The sequence below is a fragment of the Acomys russatus genome, chromosome 20 (assembly GCF_903995435.1).
Source record: "Acomys russatus chromosome 20, mAcoRus1.1, whole genome shotgun sequence".
Classification (NCBI taxonomy): domain Eukaryota; kingdom Metazoa; phylum Chordata; class Mammalia; order Rodentia; family Muridae; genus Acomys; species Acomys russatus.
The window spans coordinates 11080698-11093883 of record NC_067156.1 but is presented as its reverse complement, the minus strand read 5'-3'; the positions used below and the strand labels follow the sequence as shown (position 1 = coordinate 11093883).

Below are 13186 nucleotides of genomic sequence, written 5' to 3'. Positions count from 1 at the left end.
AGGGGAACTAGATGTCTGAACTTCCGTGCTCTGAAATAGCAAAGGTGCCGGGAGAAGGGGGCCAGGGGTGGGGTGAGTAGGCTGGGTGGAAGGATTCTCTGGCTAGATTTAAAGGCGTCTCTGGAAAATTAGCAAAACGGGGTGGTGGCGAGGGAAGCCAACAGTTTGCGAAGCGGGGAAGCAGGCAGGGCCAGGGTGAGGGAAATGAGCTAGAATTGATAAGGACAGCTCCCGCCTCTGCCGAGTCCACTGAGCGGGTCCCCATCGCGCTCCGCTGCACTTCCCCGGGAGAAGAAAGGGCTTTATCTCCTCCCTCAGACTGTGAGCCTAGGACTTTTTCGGGGCAACGCGGATAATCGAAGGGAAACACTAGCTTTTAGAGAGCTAAGAATCGACCACCCGCACGCCTGTTCTACCCTCCTTTTCTCACCCCTGCCGCCCCCCCAAACTGGGCCAACTAAGAAAAGCAAAGCTTCCAGCACCAGTTGACCTGGAATCGCCGCCGTCGGTCGCCTCTGAGCTCTCGGGGCACCCCCTGACTTCCCACTCCGGGCCTTTCCCTTCATCCAGCCGGGCATGGACACGAGCCCACGAGGTGTCACGGCCTCAGCCTCCACTTTTGCCGCTGCTGCTATCACCGCTGTCGCTGCTAAGAGAGGAGCCTGGGTGTTTTTAGGAAAGTGAGGGGCGAAGTGTGTAAGAGGTAGCAGGGAGCAGAACCGGAGTCCCTACCACAGACGAGGACCCTTCTGGGGACGCTCGGGACCCGGCGCCTTCACACCTCCCTCTTTGGGTCGGGTCCTGAGCGCACGGGGAGGGAGCCAAGCAGGGCCTTGATTGTTGTTCCTCTCTCCCCTTCACACCCTTCCCCACCCCGGTCACACCCCACCCCCCTACACCACCCCACTCCCCCTCCCATCCCCCACCCCTGTCTGCCAGGTTGGAGGAGGGTTTAAAGCCAGGTGCGCGGAGTCAGCTCGCCATGTCCAGATCCGGGGACAGGACCTCCACCTTCGACCCCAGCCACAGTGACAACCTGCTGCACGGCCTCAACCTGCTGTGGAGGAAGCAGCTATTTTGCGACGTGACCCTGACGGCCCAAGGCCAACAGTTCCACTGCCACAAGGCCGTGCTGGCCTCCTGCTCGCAGTACTTCCGATCACTCTTCTCCAGCCACCCCCCTCTCGGGGGAGGGGTCGGCGGCCAGGACGGCCTGGGGGCCCCCAAGGACCAGCAGCAGCAGCAACCACAGCAGCAGTCTACACAGCAGCAGCAGCAGCCGCCGCCGCCGCCACAGGAGGAGCCCGGGACTCCTTCCTCCTCCCCCGACGACAAGCTGCTGACCAGTCCCCGAGCCATCAACAATCTAGTGCTGCAGGGCTGCTCGTCCATCGGGCTGCGCCTAGTGCTTGAATACCTCTACACGGCCAACGTGACCCTCTCCCTGGACACCGTGGAGGAGGTGCTTTCGGTCAGCAAGATCCTGCACATCCCTCAGGTCACCAAGCTCTGCGTTCAGTTCCTCAACGACCAGATCTCGGTGCAGAACTACAAGCAGGTGTGCAAGATCGCTGCACTGCACGGCCTGGAGGAGACCAAGAAACTGGCCAACAAGTACCTGGTAGAGGATGTGCTGTTGCTTAACTTCGAGGAGATGCGCGCCCTGCTGGACTCGCTGCCACCCCCCGTGGAGTCGGAGTTGGCGCTTTTCCAGATGTCCGTGCTGTGGCTGGAGCATGACCGTGAGACCCGCATGCAGTACGCGCCAGACCTCATGAAGCGCCTCCGCTTCGCTCTCATCCCCGCCCCGGAGCTGGTGGAGCGGGTCCAGTCGGTGGATTTCATGCGCACCGACCCGGTCTGCCAGAAGCTGCTGCTGGATGCCATGAACTACCACCTGATGCCCTTCAGGCAGCACTGCAGGCAGAGCCTGGCCAGCAGGTAGGAGACAACAAAGAGGAAGGCGGGGTGGGATTGGGGGGGTGGGGGAGAGGCCGGAGGGAGGGGAGGGGGCAGGGAGGAGGGGAGAACTGGGTGGGCTGGGCGGGAGGCTCCTGCACACTGAAAAATCATCTCAAACAATTCAGCTGGTGTGAGGAAAGTTGATATCAGAGTGTCAGAAGGGGCAACAGGGACCTGGCCTAACAGCATCCCTGAGCGCTTGGATGCCCCGGTTGGTTCCCAAAACCTCAGGGCAGGAAACATTTATGATTTTAGACTCAGGTTGAGACTGAACAAGTAGATAGATGGCGGGGCCCAAAGGCCTGGGCAGTTTAGAAGAGCACCTCTGGGCACCTTTGTCAGTCAGATCTTACTCCGCCCCTCAAGGAGGTCTTGTTCAAGGAGATGAGTCTGTGGTGGTGCCAACCTTTCTCTTTCCTGCTGTAGGCCAGGAGGGACTGGCATACAGTGCCAGCAGAAGAGAGCTCAATAGTTTTTCTGTCATGCACTCAAGTTTTTATTGTTCAGGTTCTGTTCTGTAACTGAGGTCTGCTCTCTTTGTAGCCTGGAACTACCAAAAGGCTTTGTCTAATCCTACAAAGATGGGCATCCTGTGGCCGATCAAACTTTTCTACCATGCAGAAAACCCTTTCTTTTCACTTTTTAAAGGCGAGCAAAGCTACCCATTTCAGGGTGGTAGGGTGAATCTTGCTTGCTAACTTCTGCCTGTTGGGAGTCTAGAAACGCTGGGAGCAGAGTCGTGTACCTCCAGGTGGTCTGTGTACATAGAAGGAGTCAGGGAGAAAGAACTTAGAGAACTGTTGATGCCGTCTGCCGCTGCCATCTAGAAAGTGTCTGTCTGTGTTGCAAGCAGTATTTCATGTCCAAAGGAAGAGAGAAATGATGCTTTTGTAAAGTGTCGCAGAGATGAAAAGGCTGCAGAAACTGACAATCACGTTTGATTGGCTCCAATGTAGAAACCCCTTTAAAGGGGCCCTAGCAAAGGGCTCCTGTCTTTTTTTTTTTTTTTTTTAAGAGGCATGGTATCCCCTCCTTTCCATCTTTCCATGATTAAGCATCTGGGTTTCAAGTGTCAGGCTACTGACACCAGCCTAAACCTCCAAGTGTTACATGACAAAAGGACATGGCTTGAAAATCGGCCAAGGCATAGTCCCATACAGAATGACGCCTGGAGCATGCGGACCACTCCAGGCAACCGTAGGAGAGTAGATACTTGGATTTTTTTTCTCCATAATGTTTCTACTCATGGGAGGTAACAGAAATTTAAAGGAATTTAACATTATCTACAGTTGCTTGGGCAGCACTACTGTTAAGTTAGGTCAACAGGAGGGATGAGAAATCTGGAACTTGTAACAAATCCTGGAGATTGACTTTTTGAATGTCTGTGGGAGATGAGTTTGTATATTGTGGTGTCAGATGTCTGTACCAGAAAGAAAGAGTAATACAAAGCCCCCTTGTATTTCAACCTTGAGGACAAGGCTCCAAGTCAGAACAAAATAGAAAATGTGTTTTTCATATGTCTAAAGATCAAAATGACAAGCTCACTGTGATGGACAGATATTGCCATGCCAAAGGGTATTGGCGAGTAACAGTCCATTATGTTAGATGTTTTCATTGCAGAATAGCCTATAATTATATTGATTTAGCACATATCCTACACAGTCAAGAATTCAGGCTATATAGTTAGATTCTTTATATATATATATATATATATATATATATATATATATATATATATATGATAAATTAAGAAACCCAAAGGGGATAATAAATTTAAGATTGACCTTGTTTCCCTACGAGTAATTTGGGCAGACAAGATTTGTAAATTGGATCTAGTAAATAATTTCTGGCATGCTCAATGCACTGTTATATGTAAGTATGTCCTAGGATTCAATGTCACGAGAGTTCACTTTCAAAATGCAAATTCTTAGTAAAAAAAAAAAAAATTCTACCTCAGTCTGGATTCAGCACACCAACTAGGGCCTGCTGGCTCTGTCCTGGTGGGTGGCTAAGATACCAGGCTGCCTGGCTCCGTGACAGTACCTCCCAGCTTCACTGGGCCACATCATTTGAAGGGTATGTAGTGGTGTCTGACCACTGAATGCTTACAAGTGTCACGGATGCTGCAGGGATCTGATACTTCTGCAGCAGAAGAAAACTGTATTTTTTTTCCTTCAAAAGAGGAAGATATAGAAAGAAAAATAGTTCACCAAACCTATTGCTGATCTCAGTAATGTAATTTCAACTCCATTTCATTATTAGTAACTGTAGCATTTTCAATTCTAGGGACCAATCACATTATTCTAATTTCAAATCACAGAAGAACGCAAAATTTTAGGTTGAGTATAGACAAAAATGTTACATGAAAACCCTTTAGTATTAAATGAGCCCTGTGTTATAGCCAGTATGATAGAAAGCTGTTTTCTCAGCCTTGCGCAGAGGTCAACAAGAGGTTAGATACGTCACTGGACTATTTTTGAGATTACATCACTTTTATTAAAGACAACTGAATAGAAAGGCATTCTATTTAGTACTTTCCCTTTACCTGTAGTTTTCAGAGCCCGAACATGAAGATGTGCTTCAAATTTAGACAGGGAAGGGGGAATTAAAATCGGTCAGTTTGTCATAATGAACATGAAATACAACCAGAGTAGTTGAAAGAATTCACTTGATTAAGAATATATGTATATATACATAGTGTCGGTAGAAAGTAAAGATTTTAATATAATAATTTAAAATATGACTTTAAAGATGATTAAGTAATTCTGAGTTTGTATTATCTAGAAAAAATAAGCAGCCAAGGAAGTCTTCATAGAGCAATGGAAGCAATTTTATATTTTTCTCTAGTTGCTCAGTTTTTCTCATCATTTCATTTGAACGCAAGTTCATATTGTTTTAATAAAGTAAGCATCAGCTGGACAACTAAAATTGAAGCTTGCTGCCCCATCTGCAAGGAATTAGTAATTTAAAATGACAAGATTTGACAAAGGATATGAAATTTTAGACAAGAAGAATGCATAGTGAGTATAAGTAATAGTAACATATTGTTAAAATAGATCAGCGACCTTAATATCCTCACGAAAAATGAGAGGCAGTAAGATAATAAATATATTACGTTAATTAACCTAATCTTTGTATATTATATATACTTATCATGACTTGGACACACATAAAACACCTTGAAATCTGATTTCTTGACTATTTTCTTTAGCTTTTCATTTGAAGAAAAGTAGGAATTAAGCTCTGGGAAAAGTGCTTGGGAAGTCACTACTAAAGTCTTCTAAGGTGTGAACATCTCATGCAATGACGTTAGCATTGAAATATAGCTAGCTGCAGATGTGCAGACGAGTGAAGGATAAACTTAGTCACATGTCCACTTTCTAAGGGCATCAGTCTCAATTAGCTTAAGTAACTAAACATTCCTCTTTTTTTCTTCATATCTTTTTAATCCTAATGCATGATTTAAGTAATGATCTCAAATTGGACTGGAGTAGTTTACTTTTGTGTATATTTTCAGTGCAAGAATCTAAGTTAAGTAGATGTGATGCTTACTGACAGGTGAACGAACTAAGATTACAAAATAAGAAAGGAGATGTGTCACACTTCACCCATATGTTGGCTAGACTACAGTTAGTGTTGATGCTACAGAAACACCTGGGGTGGAAAAAATTCATGAAAATAATGACATAGCTAATATTTTGTCCTTTATAGGGCCCCGTATTGAAGTGTATTATCTTCAAGCAATTATATTACATAAAGGGCAGAAAGCAACCATATGAAGCTTTTGCTTTCTAACTGACATGGTCTATTTAAAGATTACACATGTTAATGTTAAAATTTACTCTGACACTAAGTATTTAGTCCCACATGCCTTGCAATGTTAAGAAGCAGTGATATTTGCGAATGTGCAAGTGCGGTTCTTAGCCTTGATGATACAAGCCTTAGCGCAGGGCCCTGGCTTTCACTGGCTCTCTTCCTAAGAACTGAGTGACAGCCTCAGGAAAGCAAGCCAACCAGCATTCTCTAACTGTTGCTTCCCTTTACGCCAATTTGATACCCTCAGATTAGAAGTTGTCTGGTAGTTAGATTTTGTATCAGAAGTTACTCAACCATTTAGAATACAATTTGTTTATTATCTGAAACAGGGCCATTGATTACAAAATTATGTCATAGGGAAGGGAGGCCAGCAGCACTCTCCTACAACCCAGAGGCAATTAGAGGACATACTGGTGTGTTTTCTGTACCTAGATGACTAACTGAGAAAAAAATGGACATTTTCTAATTTTATTTCATGCTTGTTTTTCTTCCTGTGTATAAACATATTGAGATTCACTCATTCACTTGGTTAATTTGTTAGCTATCTTAAATTTTCTAACAAAAAACAAAAAAAAAAACAAAAAAAAAAAAAACCAGTTAAGTGTGGTAGCTCATTTCTGCAATCACAAACACTTAAGAGCCAGAGGCAGAGGCAGAGGCAGAGGCAGGGGGATGGTGAATTTAAGGCCAGTCTGACCTGCACAGCAAGACTTCATTGATAAATATAAATACATAATAAATAAATACAGAAATAACTGTAGCTACTTATACCAAGTGCTATTCTAAACACACTAAAACCACTAAGTTTTATATTCTCATCATCAGCCTGATTAGATGATGCAGAGAAGGCTGCTGCTCAGGCTTGCACAGCGAGGTCAGGCAGTGTGGCGTCTGAGTCTGTCTTCTTCCTTACACTATGCACTCCTCACTATGACCACCTCTACCCCAGGCTGCTAGTCTGTGTCTGACCCTGGACTCACGTGTAGACTTAAAGCTTCCCTTTTGGAAAGGGTTAAACGTCAATGTGTCTGATTTTAAAAACACTTAGGGAGAACTGGAGAGTTAGCTTGCAGCACAAGCATCCCCATCTGAGTTTGACCCGCCCCCCCCCCCCAGTATCCGTAGAAAATCTGAAGGTGGCAGGGAGTGCTTTTAATGCCAACACCCCGATGTCAGGAAGGGACAGTATGTGTGTATGTGTGATCTGTGGAATTTGCTGCCCACCCAGATTAGATGACTTGGTGAGCTCCAAGTTCAGTGAGAGAGAGAGAGAGAGATCTTGTTTTAAAATAAAGGAAAACATCTGACATTAGCCTCTGGCCTGTGCACAAAATGTGCACACACATACACACATGTGGGATCAAACCCACAAATGTATACATAAGCATAGAGCATACACACACACACACACACACACACACACACACACAAACTCAAACTCAAAAAGAAGTATTGTTCCTGTTGTCAGCAACTCTTTTTCTATAAAAAGCCAAAGTATAACTATTTTTGGCTTTGTGGTCCCAAGCCCTCCATTGCAACAATCCTACCTTCCCAGTACAAGAACAGCAACCATAGACAGCATCCGTGACTAAGCACGGGTAGGCTATAGGGAAGCTGCCTTTGTAGACCACGAGCTTCCATGAAACTTTCATGTCATCATTTAAGACTATTTAAAAGCATACAAACCATTCTCCATTTTGGAGCTGTGCAAAGCTAGAAAGTGGACTCGCTGTACTCACTGGGCCCTGGTTTGTCAACCTGTTCTAGGCACTTAGGATGTATCACTGAACAAAACAGATGAAGACTAACCAGACATGGTGACACACTCCTGTGATGCCAGAATTCAGGAGACTGAGGCAGGAGGATTGCTACAAGTTTTAGGCCAGTCTGAGAGAGAGAGAAGAGAGTACCAGGCTAAGCAGGACTACATAATAAAACACAAAACAGAAGCAAACCAGAGAAATAAATGACCGTATTCTAATGGAAGGATTCCCCATTAGTCCTCTGCCTTCCATTTAGAAAGGGTTCATGACTACTGCTACCATGTCAGGTTAGAATTTCACATTTCCATGGTAAGACTTAAGAATTTAGTAGCAGTCATCAACACCTATAGAATGGCCAGTCCAAAATAATATGATGAAGGGGGTAGCTCATCTTTTTCAAGCACATGAAATCCAGAGTCCACAAAAAAAAAGGAACCCTTCCTCCTTCCCTCCTACACTTTGTCTGTCTGTCTGTCTGTGTGTGTGTGTGTGTGTGTCTGTCTGTCTCTCTGTCTGTCTGTCTGTCTCTGTCTCTCCTCTCTACCCACATATGGTTTGTCAATATAGTAACCACCACTAATTGAATACCTACCAGGAACTTCACAGACTACTTCTGTTGTTCACATATAGACAACTCAAACTTTTAGAGACAGGGAAAACTCAAGTGTTATTTGCCAGTCATTTGAACAGCATTTATTTTGAATTATTCTACGTGGGGAGAATACCCAGTCATTGTGAATATGTAGAGATGGCTAAAATCAAATGCTAATCTATACCATTTATTCTCTTGTGAGTGGTTTTATTCACAACAGTGGCGGAAATTTGCAACCTTTAACCCTTGCAGCTATCCAGTCATGGAAAAAGAAAGAAAATACACTAGAAAGCCAGAATTCCAGATTATTGGTCTACCACATCTTAACTATTAGTCTTGAGGGTATGGAGCTTAAAGAGTGTTGACAAAGTAAATGAGCAATTACATTTCAAACACATATGAGAACTGTCAGTCTAAATATGAAAAATAATTATGAAAATACAACAAAACTACACAGTTCAAGTTTGAGCCAAAAACCACTTTCTCAGGACTACTATGAACCAGTGACTAGGGTGGCAGCTCTGTCCATGGGGACAACAGGAATCTATTCATGTGACTGATGCTTCAAAAGCTACAGGCAACAGGTACAACAAACCACAACTACAAAAATGCCCACATACTTTAACAGTGGAAAACAAGATGCCCTCTTTGAAAATACCTTCTATTTATATTTATATTATTTTAAGAAAAGCATTTTAAAGCCGGGCAGTGGTGGCGCACGCCTTTAATCCCAGCACTTGGGAGGCAGAAGCAGGTGGATCACTGTGAGTTCAAGGCCAGCCTGGTCTACAAAGCGAGTCCAGGACAGTCAAGGGTACACAGAGAAACCCTGTCTCAAAAAAAAACCAAAAAAAGAAAAGAAAAGAAAAAAAGAAGGAAAAGCATTTTATTAACTGTTTTTGACATAACTGTTTATGCCTTCTGTCATTCTAGAATTTTAGGAAACATATTTATTTCCTAAGTCCTTTGCCTTAACTTCCAAGATATTTCATATACTTCAGGATGCTTAAATTACTAGTGATACTCTCTTTAAAAAAGAAAAAGAAGGAAAAAGAAAGAATTGATCCTTTATACTCAATGAGTAGGGGAAAAACTGTTGGTTTTACTATATATGACATATATGGCATAGAGAATATGGGTTTTGTTGTAACTATCAGAGGATTTTATTTGTTCACAATAATAAGAATGGAAATGGGTTAGAACAGTTTGCAGTGTCAGAAGGAAATCAGTAAGTATGGTAGAAGCCGACAGTAGACGGGAGATGGAGAGAAATCATGGGAAAGGGTGAGGGGAAAAGTAGCAAGAAAAATATGACACAATACAGGAGATGGGAGAAAACATTAAGAGATGAATTATGCAAAAAAGAAAAAAATGATAATTAATAATACAGGAAGGTGGGTGAGGAAATTCTGGAGATTATTAAGGGTTTGGAGTTGAGCAGGAAAATATAACTCAAGAAGCATTGGGGTCTCCACACACCCAACCTTACATACCTTAAAGTTATCACCATGCTCCACTGCCAAGAGTTGCTGCTCCTCAAAACAACAGCAAAAAGGATAATGTTTACAAGGAAATGTCTACAATGCTATCTTAGCTTCCGTGATTTAATTCCGTTCAATAATTATAGTTGTCTACCAGGTGTTATGTCATTAAAAGACTAAGTGACTAAGACATATCGTTTTAAAAAACCAAACCTGTTTCATAATGCGGTCATTTTAGAAGTGTCAGAGATCAAAGGTGACACCCTTCTTTGTTAAATATAGAAGATGAAAATATATCTGTATTCTATGCAAAGCTACTGTCTCAATTCCCAGCATCCTTTGAGCTGAAAAGCAAGGTGACATTCACTACCTTAGGTGGCTTCGCTAGATCGACACGCATGAGTGGATCACGCCCACAAAGGGAATTTTGGGTGAGACTCTGCAGTCTGTCACTAGCAAAATGCCGTGCTTTGAAATATTTGCACTTAACAGTGGACATATGCAGGTGCCCAACTCTATGCTGAGCTCCGAGACACAGAGCTGGGCAAGATGGACACATCTTGAACTTTTTGTAGCCTACAGTAAAAAGAAAAGAAGAGAAAGAGGTGGTGGAGGGTGGGGGAGGAGACGGAGGCTAATCAGACCACTGTTGGATTAGCAAAAGAAGGTAGCAAATACCTTTTTATGTGGAACATGGTAATAGGTCTGGGGAAAGCCTGGCTACGCCACTAGGTAAAATAAGGCAAACATAGTCCCCGGGCAGAAAAGAGTCAGGCACCTTCCAGGAACCAAAGAAGAATACCTGTCTCTAAGAGGCTGCAGTAGAGACTGTCTCGTCACAGAGAGAAGGATGCATCCCTTCTGCAGGAGCAGCTGCCACGCGGAGGCACATTCTACAGTGGAAAATCAGCATGCTTTTTAGTTGAGCTGTGAAAAATAAGCGAACAATTATGCAAATGCTGTTGCCTTTGAGTTCATAGACCTAAATGATTGTCCTGGCTCGGCTTTAGCCGAACCCTCCATCAGTAAAATGGGCTTGCTAATACAGTTTGATTTCCCAGAGTTCTGGTTTGGACCAACTGAGTTAATAAAATACAGAGCAGCAACAGATAAAGAAATGGGGTGGGGGGGAGGAGGGAGGAAAGGAAAAAGAAGACATATACACAAAATGCTACTAAAATGTATTATTCATAATTAATTTTCAAAGCCACAAGAACCCAGGTTTTCCCAACAAGAAGACTCTGGGACATACTTGTAATTTCATCCACAGCATGGTATTTTAAAGATCAGCAGTGGATGTAAAAGAGGCCTAAAGGTGAAACCAAGGACATGAGCAGGCAGGAGAATTTGAATCCCTCGTGGCTCTCAGCAGCTGTATTCAATCCATTGGAGGGAACAGGGCCCTTCTAAGATGCCAGAGCTTCAGTTTCATAGGAAAGAGTTGTCTTCTTTTAGTCTCCTACACTTCAAACCCAGAATCCCACACCCACCCCCCCACCCCACCCCCATTCCCACTTCTAGCTTCCTCTCCTCCCAGAGTGCCTGTGAGCAGGCCGGGCTGGTAAATGGCACCTGTGCAAGGACTCTGAACTTCTCAGAGCTCAGCTGGGCCGCCGTATGGAGCCTGGCTCACTGGAGGCTGCAGAGAAGTGAACTGAAGAATTACAGTCGGTTTCACTTCCCTGCCTGATGTCCCTTCAGGTGCCTCTGAAGACAGGCAAGGCCAGTGAAACGGAGAGGGGGAGGAAGAGAGGGCTGCGTCAACAGCGGGAAAGGAGTCCTTGAAAACACTGAAACACTGGGGAACAATGTGAACGGGGGTGGGGTGGGGCCGCGGGGGGAATGTATGTGTCTGTGCCCAGAACTCGTGTTCTTTGTTGGCTTCTGCTTTTCTGTATAGTTGCTTCTGTGAGTTTTTAAGAAACTCAGATGAACGGTTGTTTATGTGTTGGAAATGGAAATTATGGTCCATTCTTACTTAGTCTAGCATAGTGTGGGGGGAATTACTGGCTTGGGAGGGTCAGTTTGTTGTTGCCCAAACGAAAATAGTCTTGTTTGTAAAATCCCGCTTAGAACAAAGCAACAGACTGCAATTTAGCCCCGATGTTCAGCATCCCTTACAACCAAGGACCACACGACGTACTGTGTAAAATGAAAGGACTGCAGGAGGGGAGATAAAACACGGAAGTCAGGAGGGAAAACTTTGGAAGCAACACTTTCATGCTGCGCACGCGCAGTTGACCGCACCATGTTCTATTTCCTAGGCTACCACTGGGCTTTGCTGGGGCTGGGAAGCATCCTCGTCAGCATTGGAGGGGGTGGGGAGACAGAGGGGAGATTGCAGAGGCAGAAGTGTGTGCCTAGTAGCACAGACCAATTTGCTGGATTGGTTACTATAGCAACTGTACCATCACTGTCAGTGGCAATTTCTGTAATCTCCCTCTCTTAAGGCTTTCCGTTCCAAAATGACAAAAGGGAGAAACAGAAGGATGTCACAGAAGAGTCACCTGGAAGGTCAAGTTTATGATGTAAATATCCAAAACATCTTTGTTGCATACTTCGTGAGACCTAGAAGTCATATAGATCCGGGTTCAAATCCCACCTCAGTCTTTTATAATTACTTTGGGTAATTTACTTCACCTATTTTCAGATTCCCCACCTGCATAACACACATAATACTACCCACCTTGTTTCAATTCCGAATGTTTGGGGGCTGAATGCCTATGAACCTTGAGCACGAAGTCTTGAGCCATCAGTGTGTTTTTGTCTCACAGAAATACTTCTATTTGCATAGTGTGTATTTACATGCATTTCTTTTCACTTTTAGGTAGAACATAGACCTTATCTAGAGCAGAACCCACAGCCTCTCTCCTGTCACTATGCTGATAGCAAGATGCCTGTGCTGAACATTGCCTGGCTTACCTACTGTCTCCTGATTTACACTATGTTTATTTTATCCATCTTTAAGTTACCAGCAGTGCCCTGGTTCATCCTGTAGTCAATTCTGTCCTCTTGATCTATGTCAGCAATCAGAAAAGCTGGAAAAATCCTGGTAGCTTCATATGTAACAGGTTTGGTAAATTGTAATTTACACCCTGTGCAATTTGCCCATCCAAAGTATAACATTTAATGGGTGGATTCTGTTAGAAGAATTGTGAAGACATCACCACAACTAACTTCCAGACATTTCAATAGTTCTCTCTCTCCCTTCCTCCTTCTCTCAGCATCCCTATTGGCAATCAATCATCATCCCTCACCACCACATTCTCCCCAACTTACAGCAATGTGAGCGTTCAAATACTGTGTGAGCATCTCCTGTAAAACCTGGCCATAAATACTTAATTAATGAGTAACCCCCGGCCTAAACATTCATTTTCATAGGTTTGCCAGTTCTGACATTTCACATAAGAAAAGTGGGAAAATGCTTAGTCTCCTTTGATTAGCTTCTTTAATATGGCATAGCACATACAGGTGTCCACATTGTAACATACAAAGTATTGTAACTTTACAATACAAAGTCTTGTAACTTTGTATGTTACGATGTACAATTGTAATATTTTAGTCCGTTTACA

The 13186-nt window shown here is 43.9% G+C and overlaps 1 protein-coding gene across 1 annotated transcript in view; it reads left to right on the top strand.

The window, feature by feature from the left end:
- Positions 1–13186, top strand: part of Klhl14 (kelch like family member 14) — a 99818-nt gene that overhangs the window by 536 nt on the left and 86096 nt on the right. Inside the window, exon 2 of the mRNA XM_051163112.1 lies at positions 940–1941. Within this exon, the coding sequence (XP_051019069.1) occupies positions 983–1941 (959 nt within the window). The 5' untranslated portion in view covers positions 940–982. The remainder of the gene's footprint in view (positions 1–939; positions 1942–13186) is intronic.